The sequence below is a fragment of the Elephantulus edwardii genome, unplaced genomic scaffold (genome assembly GCF_000299155.1).
Source record: "Elephantulus edwardii isolate Elephantulus edwardi_28Jun2011 unplaced genomic scaffold, EleEdw1.0 scaffold00163, whole genome shotgun sequence".
NCBI classification, from domain to species: Eukaryota; Metazoa; Chordata; class Mammalia; order Macroscelidea; family Macroscelididae; genus Elephantulus; species Elephantulus edwardii.
Window position 1 is genome coordinate 873,224 of NW_006399913.1, and position 9,572 is coordinate 882,795.

Genomic DNA, 9,572 nt, shown 5'->3' on the forward strand with positions numbered 1-9,572 from the left:
AGGGTCGCTATGAGTCGCAAACGACTCGACGGCACATAACAACAACAAACAGCAATTGTTAAATTACATGTTTTTGCCACCTCTGTTTACCAGTGTTATTGCTATGTACCAACGAGTAAGATCATCTCATAGCTGACCCTCCAACAGGTTTTCAGAAGCAGTAAATTTTCCCTCAAAGGTCTGCCTATCTTTTTCCTTCAGAGCAGATAAAAGATTCGAACAGCATGCTTTTGGGTTAACAGTGCAGGTCCTTACCAGTAGGCTACTGGAACTCCAATAGAGAGTCCTTCCTTATATTTATGCAGATGGCAATTACGTATTAAAATGAAGAGCATGGTGTGACAGTGAATGCAGTGCTGGAATCATATATTCATATCCTCTATGCCCTAGAACTATTGCTGAAGACCAGACACACAAATGAGATATCAAAGAAAAGGGAAAACATCACCACCAAAGTGTGATTACTAGAGTATGTGTTTATATTGGTTATGTGGGATAATATAGTGCAGCATTTTCCTTGGATGAGTTAAACTGTCTCCAAGAATCTAATTTCTTAAATACACAGATTTCTATTATTCTTTAGGAGGTATTTACATAATGTGAGAGAAAATTTTGAAAAAAACAATACAGCAAATTTTACTCCTGTTGTCCTCCTGCATGATTCCATAAATACAGTGATTATTTCTTGATATTGAAATTGCTATATTATACTTTTAAATTTCTTTATTGCAAACTCAACAACAGAACACTAATTAAGTGTTCATTCCTTAAGAGACTAAAATTCTGTCAACTTAAAACAGTGTTGGAGCCATTATTATTATACATAGAAGCAGATTTTTTTTTTGGCAAGTTAACTGTGATAAAATTATTGAAGAATTTCTTAAGAGACTAGAAAGAAGTATTTTTAATTACAACATGTTAGACATAAACTCACTGCCATTACGTTATTTCAGGTTCTTAATATTCTGTCATTGATTTTCATTAATTTTCTTAGATCTCCATGTGAGGAGATTATCTGTCTTTCTCTAAATGAGTGTGAGAAATGAAAGAGACCAGAGATCAACTAAGTTCATGGACTCATTTTCCATGATGCCATTTTCTTTCTTTGTAAAATATCCTTTTTGTTGAAAATATGGTATATAATTAAAATCTTAGTACTTCAAATCCACGAAATGTTTTACAATCCATTGCATCTCCTTACAATAAAATGACATAACTACTTTTATGTTAAATCAGTAATATTGTTATTGCTGTCATGCACCATTGAGTCCTCCTCTACCACTCATAGCAGCCCTATGAACAACAGCTATGAAAGTTGCCCTATTCTGAGCCAATTTCACCATCACAGAAATACTTGACCCTGTTGCCACAATTGCTGTGTCAATCCATCACATCTAGGGTATTCCTCTCATGCACTGACACTTTGCCCTTTGAAGCATGTCCTTTAAGCACTGGCGCATCTTGACCACACGCCCAAAGTACCAGAGATGTAGTTATATATTTTCAAAATCCTTACTCCATGGTACAACCTGGTTTCACCATTTCCAAGACAGACCCATTAGTTTACTTGGCAGTTCATGGCATGTTCAATACTCTTCTTCACCACCACAACTCAAAGGCATCAATTATTTTTTTGGCATCCTCGTTCACTGCCCAGCTCTAGATTCAGAGCAAGCAATTGAGAATACTAGAACTTGAATCAGGAGCATCTTAATTTTAGGGTGAAATATTTTCTATTTAACATTCAAGAGAGAGACAGGTCCCTAACAGCAGATTTTTCCAGTGCAACTTGTATTTGATTTCCTGACTGCTGGAAAGGGTGTTGATTGTGGATTTGAGCAAGCTGAAATTGTTAACTTCAATCTTCCTCCATCTATCATAATGCTACTTATTGACCTAGTGCTGATAATTTGTGTTTTCCTGGGGTTGAAATGAAATCGATATTGAAGGCTGCAGTCCTTGATCTTATGTCACAAGCTCCTCAAGTCCTCCTCAGTTTTGGTGAGCAAAGTTATGTCATCTACATAACACATAACTCTTTCACCAACTCTCCACCTTTCCAAGCATGTTATCTCTCTCCAAGGAATAGCCTTTCCTAGCATTATACCAGAAGTATGGGGGACAAAACCTTACTATTTTTGCTTCCATAAGCACTCTGGCTGCACTTTCTTGAAAACATACCTATGAGTTCTTTTGGCATTCATTGGTATATTCAGTATTCTTCTCCAACACCACAGCTCAATTAAATCAATTCTTATATTGCCATCTTTATTCATTCCCCAGCTCCTAGATGCACAGCGAGTGATTGAAAAGACCATGGCTTAAATCAGGCACACCTTAGTCCTTAAACTGACAGCGTTATTCCTCTATCATTTTATTCTGTTATATAACATTACGCTAATATTGCTTTCTCACTAATGTTTGTGATTTAGGAAAGACTTATTTACTACATTTTCTTCAGGATTTTCCCAGTTTCTGCAATAGAATTCACATGAAAATGCATATAACCATTGATCCCAGGCCACTGACCTAGGGAAATAGAAAGGGACAGACTTGGAAATATATTCTTCTTGAAAATATTCAGAAAATGTCTTAGTGAAAAATTAATAGCAAAAGTTTTATTCTCCCTTTTCTTTAGTATCAACTTTTATATCTAAACTGGTTTTGTTTTAGTCTAAATAATGCCAAACACTTAGTTATTAGTTATTCTTGAACATGTAGTTATTTGAATATTTGTCACTATAAAAAGTTATTTGTCACTATAAAGAGATACTATCTCTGTTGCCATGGGAAATGGTGAAAGTAGGGTGGGAGTGATTGGAAATGTGATTCAGTTTACATTTCTTTTGTGGTTGGCATAGAAACTTTATTTTTAAGATTTGATGAAGTTTTGAAACTAGTAGTATTCTGAAAAATTTACTGTGATAATCACAAACATTCCTGAAGAGACATCACTTGTCTCTTAAAGATAGTATCTAAGGCTTGTTGCTGTTATATACCATCAAGTGGAACTGGGTTTTCAGAGGCAGTAAATTACATAGGAAGACACTGTCCATCTTTCTCCCACTAAGTACCTGGTGGATTTGAACCATGTACCTTTGCATTGGCAGCACAATTCTTTACCCCTGAACACCAGAAGGGATGTCTAGTGGACTAGTAATATGGAGCTCTGACTCAATGGTACATAGCAACAAGAGGCCACTAGAGCTACCTAAAGATCACCTTGAAGTAATTTGAGATTCTTGGCTGTCAGGGATGGTAAAATGCAAAATAATTCCCTTAAGTCATTTACATAATATGTTAGTTGCTTTTTACAAAGCATGCTAGGATTTGCTGCAGCTATTAATGTTATAAGCAAGCGAAATCATGCTAAAGTTTATCCTAAAGTAACTAGAACAGTACATTGACAGAGATCTACCAGAAATATAAGCTGGGTTTTGAAGAGGCTGTGGTACTAGGGCCATCATTGTCTACATCAGATGGATCTTAGCCAAAAGCAGAGCCTATCAGAGGAATGACTATCTGTGTTTCTTTGACTTTGCAAAGGAATTTGCATGGATCACAACAAATTGTGGCTAATATTGAAAATAATGGAAATCCCTGAATATTTAATTGTGCTCATGAGAAACTATACTTGGACCAGGAGATAGTTGTTAGAACAGAGCAAGGAAATACTGAATAGTTAAAAACCATAAAAGCAGTGCATCAGGGATATGTCCTGCTCCATACCTTTTCAATCTGTATGCAGAACAGATCATTTGGGAGGCTGGACTTTAAGAGGAGGAATGTAATAACAGGGTGGGAGAAGACTCTTCAACAATCTGCATCATGCAGATGACATAACCTTATTTGCTGAAACTGAGGAGAGTCTGAAGCATTTGCTGCAGACGGTCAAAGACTGTAGTCTTCATTAAAGCTTAACATCAAGGAAACAGTTTCACCACTGGACTAATTGGAAACATCATAATAGATGGAAAAGAGATTGAGATTGTTAAGAATTTCATCTTGTTTGTGTCTATAATCAACACTCTTGGTACCAGCAGTCAGGAAATGAAAAGACAAATTACATTAGGAAAACCTACTGTTAAGAACTTCTCCAAAGTGCTGAAGAGCAAGGATGCCAGTCTAGAGAATAAGGTGTGCCTGACCTGGATTATGGTCTTTGCAATTACTTGCTGTATGTCATAGAGCTGAACATTGACCCAGGATAACAGAAGAAGAGGTGATACCTTAGAGCTATAGTGCTGGAGAAGAGTAATGAACATACCATGAACTGCCAAGTGAAATAACAGGTCTGTCTTGTAAAGGGTGAAACGAAACTACTCCTTGGGACTCCATTTCTTATACTTTGAATGTGTAGCCAGGAGGGACCCATCTTTGGAGAAGGATATCATACTTGAAAGGGTTGAAAGACAGTGCAGGACCGAAAGACCTTGGATGAGATAGATTGACTCAGTAACTAGGGTAATGAAGGTAGATGTGTCAGAGACGATGAGATTGGCTCAGAATAGAGCAGCATTCAGATCTATAGTGCATAGGGTTGCTATGAGTCATAGTTGACTTTACAGCACATAACAATAACAATGACATTCTTGGGGCAAAAGTCCCTTATCAGGAGTTTAAATTAAAATAGATGACTGTATTCATAGCTATGCTAAATTTTTCCTTGAAAAAAGAGTTTCAAATATAAATTTTCAAGCTATTTGAGTATTCTCTATGTGGAAATTTTTCCTGAATCAGGGCTAGAGGACTGATTACTGTGAATTTTATTACAAGACTCTGTAATTACTTTGAAGGCTCTCTGGAGGACCGAATGAGTTGCCAGAGAATTTTCTGTTCTTACAAGCTAGCCACAGAATGCCCTTGGAAATTTAATAACAAAAAACATCTTGTCTCGAATATTTAGCAAACAAACCACAAACCAATCCCACTGTGGTCATCTTATTACCATTCATGTTAAACCCTCCATTGGTTTTCCAAGGCTGTAAATCTTAACATAGGAGACTTCAATTTTTCTCTTGCAGAGTCAAAAGTGGATGTGAACTCACAGAGAGGTGCAGCCTTTGGATTAGCGGCATAACTCCTTATGGATTGGAGAAGGTCTCTAAATTTCCTCTAGCGCTGTTCAAATTGGGAACTGTTTTCATAGTTGATGGGGTATGTTGGTTCCCAAAAGGCATTTGTAGATAAGGAAACATGGGTATTGAGAGGTTAATAATTTATTAAATGACTACTGTAGAATATCCTAAGTGGAGAAAACTGAAAATATGAAAAAAATGCTAAATTACTGGTTGAATAGAGGCTGCTGGGGCCTCTGAGACTATGGTCCTTAATTATCCTTTGATCCTGGAACAAAACTCATCCTGGTGCCACAGCTTTCAACCAAACAATAGATGAACCAATAAGGTAATCAGTAATACTAGGAAGGTACTCATGCTTTAGAATAACCAGTCATATAAGGTCAAGAGAGGAACATTTGCCTAAGGATAAATCCCTGAAGGTAGAAAGGGGTGTAATCAAAGAATTCATGGAAATGAGAATTTCAGGAAAGGAAGGAAGGAGGAATGTGATTACGTTGTAGGTATTGTAATAAAAACAATAAAAATGATTGAATGAAAACCCAACAATATTCTTTGTAAACTTCCATTCAAATCACGATTATTTTTAGAAAGATGTGAAAAAAAAGAAATAAAATACCAAAACTAGGACTTTATAAACTTAATCGCCTTTTCTCGAAAATGTATTGCTCAATTCACTATGTCTCAAGAGAGCTCTGGTGTAGTCCACAGGGAATTTCACTGCTAACGCAAAGTCCACTTTTCTGGTGGTTGAAATTTAAAAGCAACTTCTTGGGAGAAAGAAGGACACTCTTCTCTGGTTTGATTTACAGCCTTGTGAACACACTGAAGGGATACCAATTGTGTCTTGTTGACAATGAATATTTTTGAGTTTTTCTATTCTTTGCTGTGTATTGGGGAGACATTTTTCTTTGTAATGTCACAGTTTTCTTCCTTCTACATTATAACTCACTTCACTTGAAAATTTCTGCCTGGTCTCATGTGTCTTTATTCTGTCTTACATATACACAAGACATGATACTTACTCATTCCTGAGTAGCTTATTAAAATTATGTTCTATTGCTTTAGAGGTAATGATATTAAAATGGTTCAAAAGACCATTTTTGTTTTATAATTGCATACTTAGTCTGCGATCAAAGCTAAAACTTGAAAATAAATAAACAGATTGAAATTAAAGCAAAACAACTAGCCATATTCACATCACCCAAACTCAGCCAAGGTTGAGCATTTTGAGATATGTACATACTCTAGAAAATTTTCTAATCTTTTCTTACCTTTGCTTCTAAAAAGCTCTTTTCTCTCTGTTTAGTTCTGTTTGCCAGCCAGAAGATTTGGTTTTGTATACCTCAAATAAACAAGTGAAAAATATTAATCTAAGTAAGATGAAGTTTAGAAGCTATATCAAATAACAAATGAGAGAAAAAAATTAGGACTCTTGTTTGAATTCAGATTATCTATATCATTATTATAGGACAATAAAGATTCTTCAAATTAGTTGAACTTCTGTTGTTAAAATCTATGATTTTTTTTCAGGTTTTGAAGATCATGATAACATGGATGCATCTTACTAAATGGTACCTGGAGACGTGGTGGTCCTTTAGAGAACATATCTAAATTGTTGGACAATTTCCTCATTTATTACTCAACACAGAACATTGATTTTCTCCATCAGAGGAGCCCTCCTAATTTCCCCATCATGCTATCATTATCTGCTTGATATCCTTTCCTAAAATGATCCTTTTGTTAATCCTGGCATTTCTACTTTTGAAAGAAGATGGCCGTGGGAGTGCACAATCCAATGAGAGGAGGGTGGTGGCTCACATGCCAGGTGATATCATTATTGGAGCCCTCTTTTCTGTCCATCACCAGCCCACAGTGGACAAAGTTCATGAAAGGAAGTGTGGGGCAGTCCGTGAACAGTATGGCATTCAGAGAGTGGAGGCCATGCTGCATACTCTTGAAAGAATCAACTCAGACCCCAATCTCTTGCCTAACATCACACTGGGCTGTGAGATAAGGGATTCCTGCTGGCATTCAGCTGTGGCCCTAGAGCAGAGCATTGAGTTCATAAGGGATTCTCTCATTTCTTCAGAAGAGGAAGAAGGCTTGGTGCGCTGTGTGGATGGCTCTTCTTCCTTCCGCTCTAAGAAGCCCATAGTAGGGGTCATTGGGCCTGGCTCCAGTTCTGTGGCCATTCAGGTCCAGAACCTGCTCCAACTTTTCAACATACCTCAGATTGCTTACTCGGCAACAAGCATGGATCTGAGTGACAAGACCTTGTTCAAGTACTTCATGAGAGTTGTGCCATCAGATGCGCAGCAGGCACGGGCTATGGTGGACATAGTGAAGAGGTACAACTGGACATATGTATCAGCTGTGCACACGGAAGGTATGTTCCTTTGTATTTATAGAGTATGTTTCATGTACTTAATAGATCCACAATCAAAAGGTTATCTTTTCAAAATCAATATTATTCCTTTTTTATGTTTAATTCTGTACTGTTCTGCATTTATGAGCACTATTAAGAAAGATCTATGTCTAGAAAGATAGATTTGAACTAATACGAAATTTATGAGACCATCATTTGGTAAAATGGGGATTTTTTTGGTGGTTTTATATTTCTGCTATAATGATGCTTTTTATTGTTTATTGTTGGTTACAAAAAATTGTCTTTAAAATATTCACTGGACATTTCACACTTTAAAACATTTTAAGAATATTAGGATTACTTCTGATAATTAGAAGAAAGTACATATAAAGTTATAGAAAGACTAATAAAACTTTAATTATAGTTCAGGTAACCTGTTATAGGAAATTACAAAATAGTATATTCCTACTGCTAATTTTGAGTAGTGTGAGTAATGAAATAGATTAGAATACACACACACACACACACACACACACACTTATGTATATAAATGGACTACATTTCTTAGTCTCTTTGAAATACTAAATTCTAATTCTTTAGCAGAAAATTTGGGGGGGAAATTTTAACTCTGGCTGAATTTCAATCTAAGTAGTAAGAGTGGAAAGAAACTACTGATATAAAATTGTAGCTATATGTAATATTTGTCCTATAGTTAATGTGGCTTCATTTTTAAAAGCTTATTTTTTCACTAGCACTATCTTGATTTCATTAGTGTGAATTAATTTTATTATAGTACCAAATATTCTCATAGAATACAGTGTTTAATAATACACTTTTTGTTTGCTTTGAAATTCATTGCTTTTATGTTTAAATCACAGTGAGCAAAGAAAATCTGAAGTTTTATAATAGTTGCTAATAATATTAGCCTGTTGTATTGTTTTTGGTGACTTTAAAATGCTTTTATAGATTTTATGTTATAATTCTTAACCAAGGGTGTTTTGGATAGATGTTGTTGCTTCCATTTGACAAAATAGATTTTGAAACCTCTGAAAACATTCTCTGAAAACATTCATTAAGTTTCACAGTGTCATCCTCATAAATGTATTCTTTTGTGTGATCATGATATGTAAATTTTCTTGACATACATGAGAAGACCTCTGAGAACCTTTCTAATGCTGAATTTTTTCCCTAATAAAACAGATTTTTTTTATTAATACAACAAACTTGTGAAAAAGACAAAATATAGTCTTCATCTGATCTAATAGTAATTTCAGAATGAGAAATAGCACTCATAGATATTGACATCTAGTTCAATATATTTCTGTGATTTAACAGAACTCACTGGAATCACACTATGTTGTTGTAATTGTCACTAGACACCTTCCAGCCAATTATTTCTCACAGTGACCCTTTGAACATGGAACTTTGTCCTATCATGTGTTATCCTCACGATTTCAGCCATGTTCAAATTCATTGTTGCAGTGACCATATCAGTCAAATTCAAGGAGGTTCATCCCTTTTTTCACTGACTCTGCTTGTTCCAGTATGATGTCTTTTTCTAAGGACTGGCCTTTCTGATAATATGCCCAAGAACGTGAGAGGAAGCTTCACCATCTTTATCTCTAAGGAACATTGTGGTTGCACCTCCTCCAAGACAGATTTGTTTGTTCTTTTGACAATCCATGTAGTAGGCAATACTCATCATTAATATGAGAGCTCCTTTTTTTGGTCTTCCTTATTCAAATGTGGTATGCATATGAAGCAACCAAAATATCCTGTGGCCCATACTCAGCATAGGCCCTTGGCGTGCTCACTTGGTTATGCCAAGAAATTTGGTACATAGCTACCTGGTTAACTGACTGGAAGAGTTCCATACTTTCTCCCATTTTTAAAAAAAAAGGTAGTCCAATAGAATGTGGAAATTGTCTAACAATATTGGTAATATAACATGTAAGTAAAATCTTGCTGAAGATTATTTTGAAATTGGCTAGAACAGTGTACCGATAGGAAACTGTCAGGAATTCAGACCAAATATTATGCACTTACTGCAGAGGGTCAAGGACTGCAGCCTTCAATATGGACTGAGGCTCAATGTCCAGAAGACAAAAATTCTCACCACTGGACCA

The 9,572-nt window shown here is 35.8% G+C and overlaps 1 protein-coding gene across 2 annotated transcripts in view; it reads left to right on the top strand.

Moving 5' to 3' along the window:
• GRM5 (glutamate receptor, metabotropic 5) overlaps positions 1–9,572 on the top strand; it is a 655,562-nt gene that overhangs the window by 14,330 nt on the left and 631,660 nt on the right. For both annotated transcript variants that reach the window (XM_006895249.1, XM_006895250.1), the window contains exon 2: positions 6,612–7,467. In XM_006895249.1, coding sequence (XP_006895311.1) covers positions 6,810–7,467 — 658 coding nt within the window. In that variant the 5' untranslated portion in view covers positions 6,612–6,809. The remainder of the gene's footprint in view (positions 1–6,611; positions 7,468–9,572) is intronic.